The sequence below is a fragment of the Microcaecilia unicolor genome, chromosome 1, assembly GCF_901765095.1.
Source record: "Microcaecilia unicolor chromosome 1, aMicUni1.1, whole genome shotgun sequence".
Lineage (NCBI taxonomy): Eukaryota > Metazoa > Chordata > Amphibia > Gymnophiona > Siphonopidae > Microcaecilia > Microcaecilia unicolor.
In genome coordinates, this window is record NC_044031.1 from 350,945,945 (window position 1) to 350,970,455 (window position 24,511).

At 47.2% G+C, this 24,511-nt stretch overlaps 1 protein-coding gene across 1 annotated transcript in view; it reads left to right on the forward strand.

The window, feature by feature from the left end:
* UPP1 (uridine phosphorylase 1) overlaps positions 1 to 24,511 on the forward strand; it is a 258,292-nt gene that overhangs the window by 141,697 nt on the left and 92,084 nt on the right. Inside the window, exon 5 of the mRNA XM_030209480.1 lies at positions 18,369 to 18,483. Coding sequence (XP_030065340.1) covers positions 18,369 to 18,483 — 115 coding nt within the window. The remainder of the gene's footprint in view (positions 1 to 18,368; positions 18,484 to 24,511) is intronic.

Here is a 24,511-nt window from a genome sequence, read left to right on the forward strand (position 1 = left end):
CAAACACTGAGGAAACTTCAAACAGCCCAGAATACGGCAGCCAGACTCATCTTTGGAAAGCCAAAATATGAAAGTGCAAAACCATTACGAAAGAAACTGCACTGGCTTCCACTCAAGGAATGTGTCACTTTTAAAGTATGCACATTAGTCCACAAAATCATTCACGGCGAAGCCCCAGCATACATGTCTGAGTTAATAGACTTACCACCCAGAAATGCCAAAAGATCATCCCGAACCTTCCTTAACCTTCACTTCCCCAATTGCAAGGGCTTGAAATACAAAGCGCTACACGCGTCAACCTTTTCTCACATGAGCACGCAGTACTGGAATACACTGCCACGCAACTTAAGAACAATCAATGATCTAGCTTCCTTCCGCAGATTATTGAAGACCCATCTCTTTGAAAAAATTTACGGAAATAACCAAAATACATAAAGTCCACACTTACTGTTCACTAATGCATCATACATTCACCTCTGAACTCTCGTTCCCGTACTATCACATCATTCATACCTTTACTCACAGAAAGATATATATACCATATGTCTTCATGCCTTTTTATCGCCCTCTAAGCTCCCATTGTTTCCTTCCAAAGTTTCAATGTTTGTGTTCCATTGTTACATTCCTTAACGACACCTCAATTGTTTCGCATAACTCTGCACAATGTAATCCATAACCAATCTGTAACAAATTGTATTTCCAACATTTAACTCATATTGTAAGCCACACTGAACCCGCAAAAAGGTGGGAAAATGTGGGATACAAATGCAATAAATAAATAAATACAAATGCAATAAATAAATGTGGATAAAGGTGAGCTGGTCGATTATTGTATATCTGGGTTTTCAAAAGGCATTTGACAGAGTACCTCATGAAAGGCTCCTGAGGAAATTAGAAAGTCATGGAATAGGAGACAATGTCTTATTGTAGAATAAAAACTAGTTAGAAGATAGAAAAGAGAGAGTAAAATTAAATGGTCAGTATTCTCAATGGAGAAGTGTAGATAGTGGGGTTCCCCAGGGCTCTAGGCTGGGACCGCTGCTTTTTAACATATTTATAAATGATCTAGAGATGGGAATAATTAGTGAGGTAATTAAATTGGCTGATGACACAAAGTTATTCAAAGTTGTTAAATTGCAAAAGGACCATACGAGTCTGGACCCTTTTATCCCCACCTCTTTAATTCCCTTACCTCTTAATTGTGTTGTCTGTTTGCCTGTCCTATTTAGATTGTGAGCTCTTTGAGCAGGGCTGTCTTTTCATGTATGGTGTACATCGCTGCATATGCCTTGTAGCGCTATAGAAGTGATAAGTAGTAGTAGTAGTAGTAATAGAGCAAGTGCAAAGTGATGCATATGGGAAAGAGGAACCTTACATGATGCAATGTTCCACATTAGGAGTCACTGCCCAGTAAAAGGATCTAGGTGTCATAGTGACAATTTTATATGCAATTGCTATTGTAGAATTGGCACTTAGATTCTATATATGGTGCTTAAAAAAATCCATGCGGAATACATTTCTGCATAAGCGTATTCTATAAGTGGTGCCTAGATTTAGGCACGGTATATAGAATACACTTAGTTGATATCCCAGTGCCTAAAACTACGCTCCTCAATTTACACCAGTGAAAACGTGGCATAAATACCCATGCGTAAATTTAGGCACAGAGGGCCATATTTATAGTAGATGATGGCAGATGAAGACCTGTACGGTCCATCCAGTCTGCCCAACAAGATAAACTCTTTTGTGCTGCTTTATGTGTTTACATGACCTTGATTTGCCCTTACCATTTTCAGGGCATAGACCGTAGAAGTCAGCCCAGCACTAACTTTGCTTCCCAATTACTGGTGTTGCCACCCAATCTCTGCTAAGCTTCTGTGGATCCATTCCTTCTGAACAGGATTCCATTATGTTTATCCCATGCATTTTTGAATTTTGTTACTGTTTTCATCTCCACCACCTTCAGCGGGAGGGCATTCTACCACTCTCTCCGTGAAAAAATACTTCCTGACATTTTTTCTGAGTCTGCCCCCCTTCAACCTCTATTCATGTCCTCTAGTTCTATCGCCTTCCTGTCTCCAGAAAAGGTTTGTTTTGCAGATTAATACCTTTCACCCCTGTCTTTCCTTTTCTCCAGGGTATACATGTTCAGGTCAATAAGTCTCTTCTCATATGTCTTGTATTGCAAATCCCATACCAGTTTTGTAACATTTCTTTGCACTGCTTCAAGTCTTTTTACATCCCTAGCAAGATACTGCCTCCAGGTGGGGCCTCACCAACGACTTGTACAGGAGCATCAACACCGCCTTTCTTCTGCTGCTTACACCTCTCTCTATACAGCCTAGCATCCTGCTGGCTACGGCCACTGCCTTGTCACACTGTTTCGTCGCCTTCAGATCCTCAAATATTGTCATCTCAAGACCCCTTTCCCTGTCTGTGCATATCTGCGTAACAGATACGTCTCCCATGGATTTCTACTCCCTAAGTGCATCACTTTGCACTTCTTTGCATTGAATTTTAATTGCCAAACAGACCATTCTTCTAGCTTCTGCGGATCCTTTTTAATGTTTTCCACTCCCTCCGTGGTGTCCACTCTGTTACAAATCTTGGTATCATCCACAAAAAAGGCAAACTTTTACCTTCTAACCCTTCGGCAATGTCACTCACAAATATATTGAACAGAATCGGCCCCAACACCGATCCTTGAGCACTACTCACCTTTCCCTCCTCTGAGTGAACTCCATTAAACATCACCCTCTGGCATCTGTCCATCAACCAGTTCCTATGTTCTACTTTGTAGCTTCATCACATGCCCCCTAGTCCTAGTATTTTTGGAAAACGTAAACAGACGTTTCACATCTACCTGTTCCACTCCACTCATTATTTTATAGACCTCTATCATATCTCCCCTCAGCCGTCTTTTCTTCAAGCTGAAGAGCCACAGCTGCTGCATTGGTGCGGGTTGTGCCTCTATGGGTTTCAGTGTGCTCTCTGTGTTTCAGTGTGCTGCCTGGGTCTAGGGAGTGTGACATCATCAGGGAGGGCCTTGATAAGGAAGTGGTGTTCTTTCCTTCAGAGCCTTTGCAACGGTTGCGTTTGCTTTAGGTAGGGTGGTGCAGTGTGCACTTCTGACTTTGTGTCTAGTTTCCCTGCTTGCTTTTGCTAAAGGTCCAGGTTAGTGTTAGTGCTGTGTACACTTGTGACTGTGTGTTTGCTTTCCTGCTTTCCCCTTGTGGTTTCCCTGCTTTTCCCTCTTGGTTTTGGAAGCATTGCTGTGTGTAGGGCTTTGGAAGTTCTGTTGCTGTTAGAAATACTTCAGGGTTTGGTGTTGTTAGGAACACTACATATTTTGCTGTTAGAAGTACTTCTGGTGTTTGTGCTGTTGGGAGCATTGCAGTCTTTGCTGTTTGTGTTTGGTGCTTTAGAAGCACGGTTGGGTCTGGTGCTTTGGAAGCACTTTTGGCTTATGTGTTAGCTTCCCTGCTTTTTCCTTGTGGCTCCCCTGTCTTCCCTTTTAGTGCTAGGAGCTCTTCTGGTTGTTTGGTGCATAGGAGCACCTTAGTTAGTTTAGAGTTATAGAGCACTGCTTGTAGCTTGGTGCTTAGTAGCACCAGGTGTTAGCTTTGTGTTTAGTTCCATGCTCTGTTAGTTTAGGGCTTAGGAAGTCCCTTTGTTGAGCAGGGCTTAGGAGCTTCTGTTTATTATAGGGCTTAGGAAGTCCTTTTGTCATTTTACTGTTAGGAACACTTCTGCTGGTTCAGGGCTTGGGAACACTTAGGTCAGTTTAGGTTTAGGAGTACTTCTGTTTCCAGTCCTGGTCCCTGTGTCATCCGGTATCCGGTAAGTCCTGCCGGCCACTCGAGCCCAAGGGCTCAACCCTTGGGGGGATAGTGGCCAAGCGCAGGTGAAGCTGTACGGACCAGTCCAGTGTGCTCCAGTTCAGTGTGTTCCGGTCCGGTGTGTGTTCCAGTCTGGTGCGCTGCAGTCCAGTGTGTTCCGGTCCGGTGTGTGTTCCAGTCCTGTGTCCTCCAGTCCGGGGGATTGCAGTCCAGTGTTCCAGTCCTGTGTCCTCCAGTCCGGGGGATTCCAGTCCGTGTGTTCCGGCTCGCTGGGCGGTGCCTGCAGTCCCTGCCGGTGCCGGTGTGCTTGCCGAGCGTTGGTTGGTGGGTTTTGCCTGCTGCTGTCGCTCCTCGTCAGCAGCCCAAGGGCTCACATTTGCTCCAGAGCCTGGCCCCGCAGGCTCTGAACCTGAGAACCTGACAGATTGCAAAGGCCATGAGCCCGGCAAGAACCCCCGCCCAGCTGACCCAGCTGGGGTCCAGCTCCATCGTTGTTCTTGATCCTTCTATGACATTCATCAGTATCGGAATAAACTTTTGTCTCATCCTGTTTTGAAGAAGACCCCTGAAGCGGCAGCTGAGAGAAAACGTGTCCGGCTGCTTGGGATCGTTGAAAACCCAGTTTCGGACATTGACCCTTTTATCACGCTCTCTGAATATCGCCGCAGCCTTGTCTTGAATCCAGCTTTGTGGGATACTCCTGAAGCTGTCGCTGAGAGGAGACGTCTTGGGAATTCCACACTCTGGGCCCAGCAGGGATCCAGTCCCAGCTGCGCGTCTAGTCAAGTCTACAATTCCAGTTCAAGGGGCGCTTCCACTCAAGCCTCGGAGCCTAGTCCAAGGGATGCTCCTAACCGAGTCGCTGACTCCAGTTCAAGTGGCACTTCCACTCAAGCCTCTGAGTCCAGTCCGAGGGATGCTTCTGACAGAGCCTCCAAGTCCAGTCCAGAGGGCGCTTCGAACCGAGCCTCCTATCCCAGTTCAGGTGGCGCTTCCATTCGAGTCTCCGAGTCCAGTCTGAGGGATGTTTCTGACCGAGTCTCCGATTTCAGTCCAAGTAGCGCTTCAAGCCAAGTCTCTGCGTCCAGTTCAAGTGGCGCTGTCTACTGAGCGTCCTAGTACCAGTTTGGATCCCAGTTCCAACCCCATTTTTGAGCTGGATTCGTTTCTGACGCTCCATGATTACCATGTCAAACTGTTGTCTGATCCAGCCCTGAAGAATACTCCTGAAGCTGCAGCGGAGAGAAGGCGTGTCTCCTGGCTTGGGTTCGAAGAAAACCCAGTTTCTGCTATTGATCTTTCTACCAAGCTGTTCTTTTACCGCTTCCAACTCCTCTCGGAGCCAACCCTGCGGGGGATACTCCTGAAGCCCAAGCTGAAAGAAGGTGGCTTCCTGACTCTGCCCGCCAAGCTTCTAAGTCTGTTTTGAGTTCCAGCCCAGATGCTGAGTCCAAGCCGAGGCCCAATTCCAGCCAGGTTCGGAGGCCTGTCCGAGCAGCGCTTCTAACCGAGCCTCCAATCTCAGTTCAAGTAGCGCCTTCAGTCAAGCCTCTGAGTCCAGTCCGTGGGACGCTTCTAATTGAGCCTCCGATTCCTGTTCAAGTGGCGCGTCTGGCCGAGCCTCCGGTCCCAGTTCAAGTGGCATGGCCAGTTAAGCCCCTGAGTCCAGTCCAAGGGACGCTTCTGACCGAGCCTCCGATGCCAGTTCAAGTGGCCCTGCTAGCCAAGCCGTTGCCAATTTCCAGTGGCAGCCAAGATGCTAAGTCCGGAGCGAGTTGCAGCAGTGCCAGCCAAGATGCTGAGTCTGGAGCGAGTTGCAGCAGTGCCAGCCAAGATGCTGAGTCCGGAGCGAGTTGCAGCAGTAGCAGCCAAGATGCTGAGTCCGGAGCGAGTTGCAGCAGTGGCAGCCAAGATGCTGAGTCTGGATCAAGTTTCAGTTCCCGTCAAGATGCTGAGTCTGGATCGAGTTGCAGTTCTAGTCAAGATGCTGAGTCGGGATCGAGTTGCAGTTCCAGTCAAGATGCTGTCGGGATCGAGTTGTAGTTCCAGTCAAGATGCTGAGTCTGGATCGAGTTGCAGTTCCAGTCAAGATGCTGAGTCGGGATCGAGTTGTAGTTCCAGTCAAGATGCTGAGTCGGGATCGAGTTGCAGTTCCAGTCAAGATGCTGAGTCGGGATCGAGTTGCAGTTCCAGTCAAGATGCTGAGTCTGGATCGAGTTGCAGTTCCAGTCAAGATGCTGAGTCTGGATCGAGTTGCAGTTCCAGTCAAGATGCTGAGTCTGGATCGAGTTGCAGTTCCAGTCAAGATGCTGAGTCTGGATCGAGTTGCAGTCCCAGCCGGGATGCTGAGTCTACACCAAGTGCAGAGCCCAGCCGAGATAATGAGTCCACGATGAGTGCTGAGTCTACACCGAGTGCAGAGCCCAGCCAAGATGACGAGTCCACGATGAATGCTGAGTCTGCACTGAGTGCAGTCCAGCCGAGATGCTGAATCAGAATTGAGTTTCAGCTCCGGTCAAGATGCTGAGTCCGGGGAGAGTTGCAGTCCCGGCCAAGATGCTGAGTCCAGGCCAAGTTGCAGTCCCGGCCAAGATGCTGAGTCCGGGGCAAGTTGGAGTTCCAGTCCCAGGCAAGATGCTGAGTCCGGGTCAAGTTGCAGTCCCGGCCAAGATGCTGAGTCCGGGTCAAGTTGCAGTCCCGGCCAAGATGCTGAGTCCGGGTCAAGTTGGAGTTCCATTTCCAGGCAAGATGCTGAGTCCGGGTCAAGTTGCAGTCCCGGCCAAGATGCTGAGTTCCAGTTCCAGGCAAGATGCTGAGTCCGGGTCAAGTTGCAGTCCCGGTCAAGATGCTGAGTCCGGGTCAAGTTGCAGTTCCGGCCAAGATGCTGAGTCTGGAGCGAGTTCCAGTGCCAGCCGAGATGCTGAGTACCGAGTCCAGCCAAGAGGCTGAGTCCGAATTGAGTGGCAGTTTCGGCCAAGAGGCTGAGGCCGGATCAGGTTGCAGTCTCAGGCAAGATGTTGAGTCTACTCCGAGTTCCCATTTCAGCCAAGATGTTGACCTCCTTCTGAGTTCCAGCTCCAGCCAAGAGGCGAGGTCCAGTTCGAGTCCCTGTCCGGCTTCAGATTTCAAGATGGGAGTTGGCTCTAGCCCAGTTCTGGCTGCTACAGTGGAGTGCCAGGAAGTCAAGGAAGTTGTGGACTCCTTCAGGAGTTGAATAGAACTCCACTTGTTGCATCCAAGACTCTGATCCTGCCTAGCAGTCGTCCTAAAGAGCCTCGTGGCGGCCAAAGCCACTCTGGTTTCCAAGTTCCAGATGTACTTGTTACTTCCTGCCCAGCCGTCCAGATTTATGTTGTGAAACCCATTGGGAGATTTCATCACAGTTACCCCTGGAGACCTAAATTTTCTTTGGAGACCAGGAGCTCCCGTGGGGACACGGAAGCCTTGAGGGGGAGGTGCTGTTATGATTGTGGTCATAGAGAACCTGACAGCCAACTTTTTAGACTTTATTTTCTCAGCCACCTGCTTGGAGAGCCATATCGGTTTCCTTTGTCTCTTGCTTTTATTTTCTTTCATTACATAAAAGTTTGTAGCTTCGTTCAGCCTGGACCACTGCCTTTCCACTTCTCGTATGTCCTCCCAGCCCACCAGCTTCTTCTTCAGGTATTCCCCCATGTTTGGAATCCATGACTTTGTTTTGAGTGCCTGCCTTCCACTTCAAACCAAACTGTTTGATGGTCACTGCTGCCCAGGTGGGCACCCTCTTGGACATTTGACACACTTTCCCCTCGTGGGTTCCGTCACCATTTGAGCAGAGCATTTTGAAAAGCATGCATGATCTCTCTACTTCTTTTTGATTCTGCAGATGGAATCCAATCCGCATCTGGCAGGTTGAAATCTCCCAGGAAGAGCACCTCTCTTTTCTTTTCCAACTTTTGGATATCTGTAACTAGATCTTTATCTAGTTCCTTTGATTGTGTTGGCGGTCTGTAGACAACACCTAACAGCAGCCACTCTTTTTAAGGTGATCCATATCACTTCTTCCTTTCCCCAGGCTGTGATATCATTTCTCACATACAGAGCTACTACTCCACCTTTACAACCATCTCTATCCTGTCTAAATAGATTATATCCTGTAACAACGCTCGTAAATTTTAGAACACTCATAAATTTTGGAATGCCCATGAAATGCCCATTTCCCTTCCTGTAACCATGTCCCTTTTTGCCTGTGTGCATTAAAAATTGGGTGCAGTGTGCTACAGAATATGCTTAGGTAGTTGTGCATGTAAATTCTAATTATTGCCAATTAGTGCTCATTATTGCTTGTGCTGTTAACACTGATTGGCTTTGTTAAGCCAATTAAGTTATGCATGTTGTTATAGAATATGCTTGGATTTTGGCACAGATCTCTAGGCATGATATATAAAATCCTTGGCTAGCGCCTAATTTTTGACACACTTTCATGAAGATGCAGTGGGGCATTAATGGGCAGAGCACAAGCATGTCACCTAGTAATGTGTGCACCTTACAGAATACAATAGTAGTTGTGCATGTTGCATGGTGCTCTTAGGCAAATAAGCAGTTATGATTGTCTGTGAGACAACATTGCTTGTTTCAAGGCACATTGTTATCTGGTGCTACATTTGAGAGGTAGAATACATCCATTTTGAAGACTCCTGAAGCAGGCTGCTGTGGCTGAAACACGATTCGCCTATTGGATGTTTGGATAAAATTTCCTGCACGATTTACACATTATCTCCATTTTGTTTTGGTGTCACCTTCGTGTGTTTGCTTGACTTGCACTTAGGCTTGCCCACTTACTTCTGCTACAGAGATGACATAAGTGGCAGCACCTAGATTGTGATGTGCTAAAGCTGATTTACACTAGTATTCTATAACGGCTTAGCCATTATAGAATTGGAACCAAGTGCACCCCATTGTGACACTTCAGTGTTGGTGCCATGATATAGAATTACCTCATAGTCTACAAATGGAAAACACTGAAGAATGCAATGACTCTACACAGGAACACTAGTCCTACAAAGATCACCCCAAGAGCAAACCAGAAAATCATCCATGAAGTCACAAAGAATCTCAGACTAAAATTTAATGGTCAAAATTCAGCCCGTGGAGTCAGCATTTGTTAAAACGCCGACTACCACAAGCTTTTTGTGCCCAGCGCTGGGCCGTACCCAGATACCAGTGCGGAATATCTGAGGGTCTGCTGCAAGCTGTTATCCAGGTACCGGGAATTTTCAGACTGGTACCCAAAATTAGGACAGCCATTTTATTGCCCTAACTTTATTCGGATAATTATTAGCAGACTGAAAATTGCTGCTATTCCCAGCTCCATCAAGGCTTTGTCCCAGAACAGCCCAGCACTTCCCAGAGAGTGCTGAGGTGGTCTTACAAGATATTCAGCAACACTATTAAGATAAATGCTACTGAATATCCCAACACTATTAAGATAAATGCCACTGAATATCCCAGCATGACCCGTTTAGTGGGACTGATCTGAATAGGAGACAATGTTTATATAACTAAGTCCCACTGAATATTGCCCCGTAAAAATCTGCAATCCTTGCTACAGCTGGTTTGAGGGTTTGTGCATCAGCCATTAGCAAAGAAAACTGAACAGGAATGGTATTCATGGGAGGATAGCTAGGATAAGGCCTCTGTTGTTTCAACAAAAAATTGCTGCCCATCTCAGGTTCATCAAAGAGCATCTGGATGACCCACAGGTCTTCTAGAATAACATTCTCTGAACAGACAAGTCAAAAGTGCTGCTTTCCATAATAAGAAATTTGTTCCAAGCTTTACTTTACTTTACTTTGACACTTATACCCCACACATACCTCTCAAGTTCAATGTGGCTTACAGAGTTGTCAAAATGATAAAGTAAAAATACACAGTGTCATAAATTAAATACAGTAGAAAATAAAACTAAACCGTGAATAGAAAAGGAGTACAGTGCACTCCATTTAAGTGCACGTCGGATAAGCGCATGCTCTGTTTAACTGCATGCCGTACTTCAGTCCTGTTTTTGGCACCATCAGTTTCTATGGGGACAAACTTTGGTTTAGCGCACCACTGATAAGTGCAAGATTCATTATATGCATGGTTCAAGACCGCTGCTCTGCAGGAAAGACTCCGCATAAGCGCGCGCATGGAATATGGAAGCCGATTGGCATGTGACAACCAACGAGATTTCAGTGGCCTAGTGGTTAGGGTGGTGGACTTTGGTCCTGAGGAACTGAGTTCGATTCCCACTTCAGGCACAGGCAGCTCCTTGTGACTCTGGGCAAGTCACTTAACTCTCCATTGCACCATGTAAGCCGCATTGAGCCTGCCATGAGTGGGAAAGCGCGGGGTACAAATGTAACAAAAATAAAAAATAAATGCCACAGGCAGAATAAGCGAAAGAATGTTGTTAGAGTGTGCACCGGGGTCGTCATCGCGGCGGAACTGTAAGACTTTAACACTGGCAGAACGAATAGAAGTTCTTAAAAAATTAGAAAACAAACAAAGTCAAGCATCTATTGCTAAAGAATATGGTGTCAATCCCAGTCAAATTTCATGTGTCTTGAAGCAGAAAGACCAGCTTCTGGAAGACTGGCAAAACAATACAAATCCACAATGGAAACGAAAAGGGGCGGGAAAAGCTGAGGAGGTAGAAGATGCTCTTCTTTGGTGGTTTTCTCGAGTCAGGAGCAGCCAGTTTCCTGTCAGTGGTGCACTGCTTTTGGAGAAAGCTAACCAGCTAGCTGAAAGTCTTGGACTAACAACTGAATTCAAAGCCACTGTTGGATGGTTGGAAAGATGGAAGGAGAGGAACAACATAAAATTCAAGAAACAGCATGGTGAGAAACAAGATGCTGATGACTTTGATGCTGAAAATTGGGTTGTTTCAGTTCTTCCTACTATCTTGAATGAGTTTGCACCTCATGGCATTTTCAATGCTGACGAAAATGGTCTCTACTGGCGAGCGATTCCTGATGGAACACTTGCATTCAAACATGCCGAAACTACTGGAGGTAAAACATTGAAGGACCGTCTGATGATCCTCCTTTACTGCAATATGGATGGGAGTGAGAAGTTGGAACCCCTCGTCATTGGAAAGAGCAAACAGCCACATTGCTTCAAGAAAGTTAAGCGACTTCCTGTGTCTTATGAGGCTAACGCAAATTCATGGATGACTGGGGAAATTTGGAAGCAGTGGCTAAAAGAAGTTAGACACTAGAATGCGGGCACAAAAGCGTCAGATTTTGCTGCTTTGTGATAATTGTGCTGCACACAGGGATGATGTCAGGCTGTCTAACGTCAAGGTGGTCTTCCTGCCACCAAACACTACCTTTCTGATCCAGCTTCTGGATCAGGGCATAATAGCCAATTTCAAACAACATTATCGGGCTCTTGTGCTACGTCGTCTGATGAACGTTATGGATGACCAGATTGGCAAGGATAAATGTGCTCGTAATCTATCACTGTTGGATTTCCTACATATGCAGAAAGAAGCCTGGAATCATGTTACATAGGCAACCATTGTGAGCTGCTACAAGCAGATGAAGAGGTTATTAACATACCGGCCGGTGTTACTGAAGAGGAGTTCCATCGCTACTGTGAGCTGGTCACCCTTCCAAGACCCTGCCAGGGCTGACCCTGCTTAGCTTAGCTTTCTGCACACACCGTCACCGTCAGGGCCGGTCTTAGGCCGAAGCGACCGAGGCGGCTGCATAGGGCCTCGCGCTTAAGGGGGCCCCGCGTGACGCGCCTCAGTCAGCCTCCTTCGCTCCCGATTCAAGGTGCTCCGGCAGTATTTAAATTTACCTCCGTTGCAGGCAGCTTGGCAGTGTCAGTGAAAACGCTGTCTGACGTCCCACCAGCCTTCCCTTTGCTCGTTCGTTCCCTCTCAGTGTCCCGCCCCCAAGGAAATGATATCAGAAGAAGGCGGGGCACTGAGGGAACGAACGCGCGAAGAGAAGGCTGGTGGGACAGCGTTTCCACTGACGCTGCCAAGCTGCCTGCAACGGAGATAAATTTAAATACTTGAAGATTTGAAGAGAAGAGGGCAGGCAGGTGGACATGGGAGCGGGAGAGATGGGGAGAGAGGAGAGCATTGATTGATTGGATATGGATGGGAGGTCAGGGCCTAGGGAGAGAGGAGTATTGCTGGACATGGAGGGGAGGGAGGAAAATTGCTGGATTTGGATAGATGGAGGAGGGAAGGGGAGAGAGGAGCATCGATGGACATGGATGGGAGGGCAGGGCCTAGGGAGAGAGGAAAATTGCTGGACATGGAGGGGAGGGAGAAGAATTGCTGGAACTGGATAGATGGAGGAGGGAAGGGGAGAGAGGAGCATCGATGGACATGGATGGGATGGGAGCAGGGCCGTGCTAACACAGTAAGCAAGGTAAGCAGCGCAGGGGGGCACTGACCTCTGGAGGGCGCCTACCGTTTCCTGAGGTCAGTTCACTTGCAAAATGTTTTACCTGAAGCTGTGATTCTCCTCTCTCCCTTGCACTCCCCTCTTCGGCCACAGTGCTCACTGAGGCAGGCAGGCTGGCTCTGCTGCTGAAGTTGTTTGAAAGAATACAACAAATGCTATTTATGTGGTTGGTGTGGGATGAACTCCTCATTCAGGGTGAGCTTGAACAACATTCAAATTAAAGAGAACAGCCAGGTTTGGAGGGAAGTGTGCAAGTGAGACTGGGGAGAAATAAAAACTAAATAGTGTAATTGTTAAAATCTGTAAGTGGTTCAAAGTTTTTTTTTTTCTCTGAGCTTGTACACCTAGAGGAGAGCATGACTGCAATGATGTTTGCATAATTGTCAGGTAACCCGAAGCTACAGCTAAAAGCCATTTCATTGGCTAATGGTTCCAACAGTAGTTTCAGAGTAAGTTTAGCTGACATGTAGTGTAGAAGAGCTGGTAAGTGAAAATCTGATTGTTTTTTTTTTTTTGGTGTTTGCTTTTATATAAAAGATTCTCCTTGGATAGGAAGAGTCTGTGATATGTGAAAATATATTTTGCTTTAATGAAATTGCTAAACTTTAGAGTCAGAGACTTATCAATGATCAGAAAAAGAATGTCACCAGACAACAAAGGTAGAGAAAAATCATTTTATTTTCATTTTAGTGTTTGGAATATGTCCACTTTGAGAATTTACATCTGCTATCTTATTTTGCAATGTATAGCAATTTGTTTCTAAGAATATTGCTGACAATTCCTGTCAGTGTAGCAAGTGGTGAGCGATCATTTTCACGGTTAAAAATCATAAAAAACTAGTAAAAAATGCCTGTTTCAAAAGGGAAGGAAACGGGCGCTAGCAAGGCCATCCCCCACCCTCCCTCCCTCACTGTTCCAGACTCTGCCGTCCCTCCGTTTTCACCCCCCTTCCGTGACCCAGTCGACCCCCCTTCTCAGCGAAAACCGTCCCCCACCGCCGTCCAGTACCTGTGCTGATGGGGGACCCCAACCCCCGTCATCCGAAGTCCTGTGCTGGTCTTCGAGGCGTTGCTTCTTCAATGATTTTGTGTCCAAGTTGCTCTGCGTGCATCTGACATCAGACGCACGCAGAGGAACTTGAACCGAAGATCATTGAAGAAGCAACGGCGCGAAGGCCAGCACAGGACTTCGGCTGATGGGGGTTGGGGTCCCCCGTCAGCACAGGTACTGGACGGCGGCGGGGGACAGTTTTCGCCGAGAAGGGGGGTCGACTGGGTCGCGGAAGGGGAGTGCAGTGGGCTGTAACACAGGGGGAGGAGTATGGAAACATACTCCTCCCCTTGCTTTGGTATCAGCTGTCACTGACGTCACTGACGTCAGTGGGTGCCTGTCTAGCAGACCACCTCCGAGGGAGGCACGGTCCCAGGCACATCCTGTTGGAGGTGAGAATTATTATATAGGATTATTTGCAATCAAGAATTTCGCAAGAAAGGCTTGTAAGCCTTGCCATGATTGCTATTGAGAATGATATATGTGCCCAGTTAGATATCAAAGATTTAATTACTAATTTCGTGAACATGAAAGCACGATAAGCTAAGTGATTGTAAACCCTCTACTTGTTCAGCAATCCCACAAAGATGCACTCCATCTTTCAGCTCCTATTTTCTTTGCATCTTGTGCCACATGGGGGGGGGGGGCGCCAACTGATAGTCTGCAGGGGGGCACCAGAGACCCTAGGCACGGCCCTGGATGGGAGGGCAGGGCCCAGGGAGAGGAGGAGAGGGCAGGGAAGAGAGGAGAAATGCTCGATATGGAATGGAGGGAAGGAAAGACAAAGGAAGGAGATGCACATGGATGGAGCGGAAGGGAGAGAGGAGAAATGCTGGACATGGATGTAGGGGAGGGGAGGAAAGTAGATGCACATGGATGTAGGGGAAATTGCTGAATTTAAGGGCTGGATCGGAACACTTTGAAGGCAGATGCTGAAACTGGAGAAAGGATAGGGACAGGGCTACAGATGGTAGACAGGACACAGGAGGATGGTGGACATGGTGAGAGAAAAAATATCAAATGGAAAGAAGACACTGCATAAAACAGAAGACACTGGGACCAAAGCGAATAGAAAAACTAAATGATCAGACAAAGGTAGAAAAAAGTATTTTATTCAGAATTTATTAATTGGAATATGTCAGCTTTTGGAAATGTGCATCTGTGATATTTTGCATGTAAGTTTCAGTTTTTCTAGTATTGCTGCATGCTGAGTCTGACTTCTTGAGGTAACTTTCCAGTTCAGTATTTTGCCTTAATATCTGTTGTGTCATGTGTTTTTCATGTGTGATCAAGGTGCAGTATCCTACTAGCGTGTAGTATTTGCAGCCCTTTTTGTTTTGTTTTTTTCACGAGGTAGTGTAATGGTGTTTTAGAGCCTGGTGTAATTACAGTTCTGCCTTTCCACGCATAAGGTTGTAGCTCGTCCTGTCCTTGGAATTAGTGCTGTTATGGTTTGGTAAGGTTATGAGTGTGTTTTTGCACAAGTTTGTGTATAGTGTTTTGCAGTGGAGAGATTGTGTGTCCGCACCTCTGACCCCTCGGGGTTATGAGAATTGGAACTACTAATTGTAGTGGACTTGAACTGAATAATTTCTGGGGAGGGGGGTTTTCATGATAGCATTGTGCTTATTATTTCAATCATTTTTTCTGTACAAATTTAGCTTCATTTGTCTTTATTTGAAATTTCATAAATTAAAAATGTTCTAAAAATGTAATAATCAATGGGGTGGAGCTGAGGCAGGGCTAGGGCGGGGCTAGGATGGGGCTCCACCAAATTGGTCTGCACAGGGTCCCACACTTGCTAAGACCGGCCCTGGTCACCGTTGGCTCCACAGCTCCCTGGAATTCACCACGAGTCTGCCTCCCCCACAGGATGTCCTCTGCCTTCTTGTCTCCTTTCACAAATGCTCATCACAACCAGGCTTCTTATGACCAAAGGTTTTATTAGTTTCCATTTAACATAATCTTCATTGCTTATTTCATTTCTTCTTTAACTTAAACATAACAAAACATTTACCCAGTGTCTTTTAGTTAAACCTCTTCAGACCCAGAGCAGTTCCCCTCCGGCTTTCACCATTGAAACAGCAAAACAAAAGCATTTACTTTCATTCCTTCAGAGTTCAAACAGGAAAACAAAAGCATTTACTTTTACTGCTCAGAGACTAATACAGCTGTCACCTTTCCAGCAGAGCCCTTACTCAGTGTTTCCATCTCCACCTTCCAGCTTTCCACCATTGCTTTAATAAAGCTGCCTGAAACCCTCTCACACCTGGTTCCACTTCCCAATCAACTCCCTTGTCACCTCTCGTTTAGACTACTGCAATCTGCTTCTTGCTGGCCTCCCACTTAGTCACCTCTCCCCTCTCCAATTGGTTCAAAACTCTGCTGCCCGTCTCGTCTTCCGCCAGGGTCGCTTTACTCATACTACCCCTCTCCTTCACTGGCTCCCTATCCGTTTTCGCATCCTGTTCAAACTTCTTCTACTAACCTATAAATGTACTCACTCTGCTGCTCCCCAGTATCTCTCCACACTCGTCCTTCCCTACACCCCTTCCCATGCACTCCGCTCCATGGATAAATCCTTCTTATCTGTTCCCTTCTCCACTACTGCCAACTCCAGACTTCGTGCCTTCTGTCTCGCTGCACCCTACGCCTGTAATAAACTTCCTGAGCCCCTACGTCTTGCCCCATCCTTGGCCACCTTTAAATCTAGACTGAAAGCCCACCTCTTTAACATTGCTTTTGACTCGTAACCACTTGTAACCACTCGCCTCCACCTACCCTCCTCTCCTCCTTCCTGTACACATTAATTGATTTGATTTGCTTACTTTATTTTTTGTCTATTAGATTGTAAGCTCTTTGAGCAGGGACTGCCTTTCTTCTATGTTTGTGCAGCACTGCGTACGCCTTGTTGTGCTATAGAAATGCTAAATAGTAGTAGTAGTAGTAACTCCCGGCTTCTCACTCTCTTGCTCAGAATCCTTCCCCTTACTCTGATTCCCTTGCTTTTGCACTGCATTCTGGGCCTTGTAGTTTCCTGCCCTCTCACACTACGTAGCTGTTGATTACAATCTAGAAACAGCTGAAGACAGCAATGATGTCGAGATATGCGCCTACACGCAGGCAACAACGGCTGATGATGGAACAGATGAAGAAATGAGCAACGAGGCACATGCTAATGAAATTCAACAACCTCCTCCTGTCACATTTGCAAGAGCGCTGGAGAGTCTCAACACTGTGCGGGCCTATCTGGAGGCCACTGGATATCAGTGCTATGACCCAAGAGTGTACAGAGGACTATAACTGATTACTTCAAGTAAAGCCTAATGTCAGTTAACTGAGACTGGTTACTATATGTATAATAATAAAAGTACTGTACATATGTTTATCAGATGTCAAGCTTCTTTGGGTCACAACGGTTAAGTGCACGCTCTGGTTAACTGCATGCATTTCTTTGGTCCCAGACCCTTGCACTTAAGCGGATTGCTCTGTAATCACCTTCCATTAAAAACTTCTTAAATAAAAAAGATTTCAACATTTTTCGAAAAGACAAAATACTTCTTTGAGACCTAATATCTTGTGGGAGAGAGTTCCAACATTTTGTAGATAGATAAAAGAAATTGGGACAGATTTATACAATAACTTTGAGCAAGAAGGTAAACTGAGCTTCAATTAATCCCTTGTTCTGGAAGATGCATTTCAGGCTGAATAGATTAATAAGGCTCACCATATATTTCAGAGCAAGGCCACATACTATTCGATAAGTTAAAGCACATATCTTAAAAGCAGAACGGGCCTTTACTGGTAACCAATGCAATTTAAAAAGAAAAAAAAAAGAGGGGTGACATTCATGTTTAGAAACACCGAAATTTAAATGAGCAGCAGTATTCTGAACTAATTGAAGCTGACCTACCACATTTTGCAATAATGTTGCAATAATCAGTATTTGACAATATCAAAGACTGTACTACCATGTGAAAAATTCCACAAGGTAAGTAAGGACGGAATCTATGAAGTTTCCACATTGCCTTAAAACGTTTCAAAGTTACCCAGGTATTGAGTTGAGAACCCCTTTGGTAGAGGTATCATAGTGTTTGGCAGCTTTGCTGTATCAGGGCCTAATTGGTGCAGTGGCGTAGCCACAGGTGGGCCGGGCCCCATCCACTTAGGGCTCAGGCCCACCCAACAGCAGCACATATTTAGTGCTAGCTAGTGGGGATCCCAAGCTTCGCCAGCTGAAGACCTCCCCCTGATGGTGCTGAAAACATTGCTTTCCACTTCAGCAGTCTAAGCTTCCTAAGCTGCTGATACTGGCCTCATCGCATTGGGGGGGGGGGGGGGGGGGGAGAGAACACTTGGTGCCCACCCACTTCTTGACTAGGCCCACCCAAAATCTGCTATCTGGCTACACCCCTGGATTGGTGCGCCATCTTTGATGGATTCATTAAATCTGCTTTACACCCAAAATTCCAGAGAAGAGTGTCAGGCCATCCATCTGTGAGCTGAAAGTGGATAATGCAATAAGCGCCCTCAAGCATTCATGTGAATCTACTACAGAATGTCTGAAGAAGAGATGTCATGTGTTAGATGGGCCAAATCAAAGTCCTGATCTATCCCTATTGACATACTGTGGCAAGACCTGAAACATTCTGTTCTTGCAAGGGAGCCCTTAGATGTTAGAGCTGAAACAGTTCTGCATGGAAGAATGGGCCAAAATTGTTCAGGGGTCATGTAAGAGACTGATCTACACTTTTAGGAAACATTTAGTTGGAGCTGTTAATAAAGGGTTCACATCTTTTTCCACACAAGGACACTTATTGTTGAATCTTTCTGTTGAATAAATAAACTATATCTTTCTATTTTTTCAGGGTTTAAATTAGGATGTACTCAAGTTTTGAATATAGATTGTACTAAGATTATCCTTGGAAGTTCACAGACTTTTTCTCAGCCCTGTATATATTTGCTAGCTTAATCTTTTGCTTTTTCCAATTCCATTTTCTAACAATTTTGTCAAATTTTGCTTTGATTTCAGCATGGAATGGGCATTCCCTCAATTTCAATCATGTTGCATGAACTGATCAAATTGCTGTACCACTCCAAATGTTCTGATGTCACCATTATTCGCATTGGCACATCTGGGGGAATAGGTAACTTTTTCTTTCTTACTGTTGGAACAACATGTTAATGTTGTATTATTATAGTCACCTGGATGTTTTGAGGTAGATAGTCTATCTGAGATGTTGCAAACCTTGCAGAAAGTTTACTCCTATGGCTTGTTTCAATAGTCAAACCAAACCTCATGAGTAGAATTGTTTAGATTATTGCTTCCCTCTCCCCTGAAATTTGCATCTATGAAGGTAATTTAAAACAAAACAATGCACATCATTTGTATATGCAAAACCAGACATGTTGCCGCCTCCTACCCAGTTCTGCCAGTGGAAATGACTAATAGGGGCAATTTTATACATTGGTGCCAAAAATTAAAATGCCACAATGGGGTGCGCTTAGCGTCAATTCCATAATGGCTTCTGGGTGTGCCTAAGCCATTATAGAAAACTAGTGCAAAACCGTTTTGGTGTACTGAAAGTTAGGTGCGCCAGCTTGTCAATGGCTGGTGTAGTCTATAAGTTTTCTGTGTCATTTGGCGAAACACTCCATGATATGCCCATGTGTACGACCCCCCCCCCCCCTTTGCAGGTGTATGCTAGGTTACAGAACATCGCCTAGCACTTATACTTGTACCTTTCAAATATTGGCACCAATCATGCATAAGTGTTAGTATTCTGTTTTTAAGCCACTAACAGCTGTGGGCTGAATTAAGCCCTGATATTCAATTTTGAGCTATATTTGGATGCCAGCATTGAATATCTGGGTCATTGCAGTCACCTGGAAGTTAACTAAGCAACGACTAATATTCAGACCAATGCCCAGTTAGCTCTACGGGTAAAGTTAGGACAACCTTTTTCTTGTCCTAACTTTAAGCATTCACTTAACTGGTTAGCAGACTTAATATTACTGCTGGCTTTGCTCAAGATCCACCCACAGACCACTCCAGCACTAATCAGACAATGCTTCAGTAGTCAGAGCTGATGTTTGGTGGCACTACCTGTTAAGTGCTGCTGATTATTGGCCACTGCCCCACTCAATGTGGTTTAAATGAGAAGAAGCCTCTCTTACTGCTTGAACCATGCTGAATATCAACCCAAAAGCCCTTTTCTGTGGGCAAAATAGGGTATACCTGTCAAAAAAAGTTTATAAAAATACCCACAAAAGGGCAATTAGTGCCAACATTTAGGTACAAAAATGCACATAAATGACTAGAATATTGGCATATATATGCTTATGGGTACCCATATGCAGGTATGTGGCAATGTTCCTGCTACGTGCTATTCTATGAAGTGGCACCAAAATGTTATGGTGCATAACTAGAAGGTGGGTAGAACCTGGGCATAGCATAGGTGGGATGCACAGATACATGTGTAAATTATAGAATACTATAATTCACGTGCATTTTTTAACAAGCTACGTGTGATCATTTATACCAGCTATTCTTTCTTCAGCATCACCATCAGATCAGTCCAGAATTGTGTCCATCTTTCAGAAGGTGAAGATAGCAAGAACAGAAATGAGTTCTGCCATAAGAAGCACTGTGTTGTTCCATTTCAGTATTTATCTCCAGCAGATGGAAGATGGCTCCGTGTGGAGCTTCTGGACTGTTCTGCTGAGGCTTGCTCCTGGTCCAATAACCCTGGTTCTAGTTTTGCTGCTTGGTCCCTCTAAACCTTCCGTCTCCCAGTTTGTGCTCAGTCCTTCTTCCTTAAAAAAAAAAATACCATGAGAAATAGTTTCAGACAATCTTGTCTGTGTAACGTTAGATGAGCCGTCACTAAACCTTGTAAAGGGTGGTGCCTCGTAGCAGGTAAGTAAACTTTAAGTTGTCTCTACTGTTTCTTTAAGCAGCCAGCTCTCTTTTTCTCTCTCTCTCTCTACCACTCTAATGGCAGCAGTGGATGAAGCTGTAGAATGCCTTCTCCGAGGACAAGCAGGCTGCTTGTTCTCACAACTGGGTTGACGTCCACGGCAGCCCTCACCAACCGGAACAAAACTTTGCGGGTGGTCCCGCACGCAGGGTACGCCCACCGCGCATGCGTGGCTGTCTTCCCGCCCGTGCGCGACCGTTCCCGCTCAGTCTTTTCTTTTCCGTGCTGGAGAGAGCCGCGTTCGTCTCTCTCTCTGTCAGCCCCGGAAACCGGATCGCGCTTTCGCCGTGAGTTTTTTTTTCTCCTTCGTTGTTCTCCGTTTTCTATTTTATTTTGTCTAAAAAAAAAAAAAAAAAGCGCAGAACTTTGTTTTTCCCTTGTCTTTTAGCGGGGGCGTCTCGTTGCGGCCTTGTGGCCGCGCGGTCGATTTATTTTCAAGGTGTGAATTTTACCGCCATCATCGACGACTTTTATTTATTTTATTTATTTTATTTATTTATTGCATTTGTATCCCACATTTTCCCACCTTTTTGCGGATTCAGTGTGGCTTACAATAAGAGTTAAATGTTAGAAATACATTTTGTTACAGGTTGGTTATGGATTACATTGTGCAGAGTTATGCGAAACAGTTGAGGTATCGTTAGGGAATGTAACACTGGAACGATTTTTCCGTCAATGTCCTCGAAGGTCCCGAGTGGATTTAAAAAGTGTGGTCGGTGCGGCCGGCATATCTCGCAGACCGACACGCTTGGTGCCTCCAGTGCCTCGGGCCGGACCACGATACCAAGACGTGCACCTTGTGTCTCGGTCTCCGGAAACGGACACAGGTAGCGAGGCAAGTTCTACGGGACCGTCTTTTTGGAACTTGCGCCGGCCCCTCGACTTCATCGGTATCGACGGCCAGGTCTTCGGTACCGGTACCGATGTCCACGAAATCGGCACCGACCCCAGGAGCACAGGTTGAGTCGACGTCGATGGAGGGAGATTCATCCCCGCCGGCGCGGGAGTCCACCATTCGACGACGCCACCGAAGCCTCGGTGCCTTGACGTCGAGCCGGGCCCGGTTGAGGACTGAGCTGCAAGAGCTCATGTCCGACACCGAGGAAGAGGCCTCGTGGGGGGAGGAGGACCCCAGATATTTCTCCTCAGAGGAGTCTGTGGGCCTTCCCTCCGACCCCACTCCTTCACCAGAGAGAAAGCTCTCGCCACCTGAGAGCCTCTCCTTTGCCTCCTTCGTCAGGGATATGTCTATTTGCATTCCCTTCCCCGTGGTCTCTGTGGATGAGCCGAGGGCTGAGATGCTCGAGGTCCTCGACTATCCATCACCACCTAGAGAGTCCTCCACGGTGCCGTTGCACAATGTCCTCAAAGAGACACTGCTTCGGAACTGGTTGAGACCATTATCTAATCCCACCATCCCCAAGAAAGCGCAGTCCCAATATAGGATCCACTCGGACCCAGAGTTAATGCGGCCTCAATTGCCTCATGACTCGGCGGTCGTGGACTCTGCTCTCAAGAGGGCACGGAGTTCGAGGGATACCGCTTCGGCGCCCCCGGGGCGGGAGTCTCGCACTCTGGACTCGTTTGGGAGGAAGGCCTACCAATCTTCCATGCTCGTGACCCGCATCCAGTCTTACCAGCTCTACACGAGCATACACATGCGTAACAATGTGAAGCAACTGGCGGACCTGGTTGATAAGCTCCCACCGGAGCAGTCCAGGCCTTTTCAGGAGGTGGTCAGGCAGCTGAAGGCGTGCAGAAAGTTCCTGTCCAGGGGTATATATGACACCTGTGACGTGGCATCTCGTGCTGCGGCCCAAGGTATAGTGATGCGCAGGCTCTCATGGCTGCGTGCCTCTGACCTGGACAACCGCACCCAGCAGAGACTGGCCGATGTCCCTTGCTGGGGGGATAATATTTTTGGTGAGAAGGTCGAGCAGTTGGTGGACCAACTGCATCAGCGGGAAACCGCCCTCGACAAACTCTCCCACCGGGCGCCTTCAGCATCCACCTCAGCAGGTGGACGTTTTTCCCGGGCCAGGCAGGCTGCGCCCTACGCCTATAACAAGCGTAGGTACACCCAGCCGGCCCGAAGGCCTCATCAGGCACAGGGACAGTCCCAGCGCGCTCGTTCCCGTCAACAGCGTGCGCCTAAGCAGCCCCCTGCGCCTCCACAGCAAAAGCCGGGGACGGGCTTTTGACTGGATCCACGGGAACATAGCCGCCATCAAAGTGTCCGTACCAGACGATCTGCCAGTCGGGGGGAGGTTAAAATTTTTTCACCACAGACAGTATCTCAGATTCCGTCTGGGGACACGGCACTTTCAGTATTGTGTGCTGCCCTTTGGGCTCGCCTCTGCCCCGCGGGTGTTCACGAAGTGCCTCGTGGTGGTCGCGGCGTATCTACGCAAGCTGGGAGTGCATGTGTTCCCATATCTCGACGATTGGCTGGTAAAGAACACCTCGGAGGCAGGAGCTCTCCGGTCCATGCAGTGCACTATTCACCTCCTGGAGCTGCTGGGGTTTGTGATAAATTACCCAAAGTCCCATCTCCAGCCAGCCAAATCTCTGGAATTCATAGGAGCTCTGCTGAATACTCAGACGGCTCAGGCCTTCCTTCCCGAAGCGAGGGCCAACAACCTCCTGTCCCTGGCTTCTCAGACCAGAGCGTCTCAGCAGATCACAGCTCGGCAGATGTTGAGACTCCTAGGTCATATGGCCTCCACAGTTCATGTGACTCCCATGGCTCGTCTTCACATGAGATCTGCTCAATGGACCCTAGCTTCCCAGTGGTGCCAAGCCACCGGGAATCTAGAAGATGCCATCCGCCTCTCCACCAGTTGCCGCACTTCACTGCACTGGTGGACCATTCGGACCAATTTGATCTGGGGACGCCCATTCCAAATTCCACAGCCCACGAAAGTGCTGACGACGGATGCGTCTCTCCTGGGGTGGGGAGCTCATGTCGATGGGCTTCACACCCAAGGACTGTGGTCCCTCCAGGAAAAGGATCTGCAGATCAACCTCCTGGAGCTCCGAGCGGTCTGGAACGCACTGAAGGCTTTCAGAGATCGGCTGTCCTGTCAAATTATCCAAATTCAGACAGACAATCAGGTTGCAATGTATTACATTAACAAGCAGGGGGGCACCGGATCTCGCCCCCTGTGTCAGGAAGCTGTCGGGATGTGGCGTTGGGCTTGCCAGTTCGGCATGCTTCTCCAAGCCACATACCTGGCAGGTGTAAACAACGGTCTGGCCGACAGACTGAGCAGAGTCATGCAACCGCACGAGTGGTCGCTCCATTCCAGAGTGGTACGCAAGATCTTCCGAGAGTGGGACACCCCCTCGGTGGACCTTTTCGCCTCTCAGACCAACCACAAGCTGCCTCTGTTCTGTTCCAGACTACAGGCACACGACAGGCTAGCGTCGGATGCCTTTCTCCTCCATTGGGGGACCGGCCTCCTGTATGCTTATCCTCCCATACCTTTGGTGGGGAAGACCTTACTGAAGCTCAAGCAAGACCACGGCACCATGATTCTGATAGCGCCTTTTTGGCCCCGTCAGATCTGGTTCCCTCTTCTTCTGGAGTTGTCCTCCGAAGAACCGTGGAGATTGGAGTGTTTTCCGACTCTCATTTCGCAGAACGACGGAGTGCTTCTGCACCCCAACCTTCAGTCTCTGGCTCTCACGGCCTGGATGTTGAGGGCGTAGACTTCGCTTCGTTGGGTCTGTCTGAGGGTGTCTCCCATGTCTTGCTTTCCTCTAGGAAGGATTCCACTAAAAAGAGTTACTTTTTCAAGTGGAGGAGGTTTGTCGTTTGGTGTGAGAGCAAGGCCCTAGAACCTCGTTCTTGTCCTGCACAGAACCTGCTTGAATACCTTCTGCACTTATCAGAGTCTGGCCTCAAGACCAACTCAGTAAAGAATCACCTTAGTGCGATTAGTGCTTACCATCTTCGTGTAGAGGGTAAAGCCATCTCTGGAGAGCCTTTAGTCGTTCGATTCATGAGAGGCTTGCTTTTGTCAAAGCCCCCTGTCAAGCCTCCTGCAGTGTCATGGGATCTCAACATCGTCCTCACCCATCTGATGAAACCTCCTTTTGAGCCACTGAATTCATGCCATCTGAAGTACTTGACCTGGAAGGTCATTTTCTTGGTGGCAGTTACTTCAGCTCGTAGGGTCAGTGAGCTTCAAGC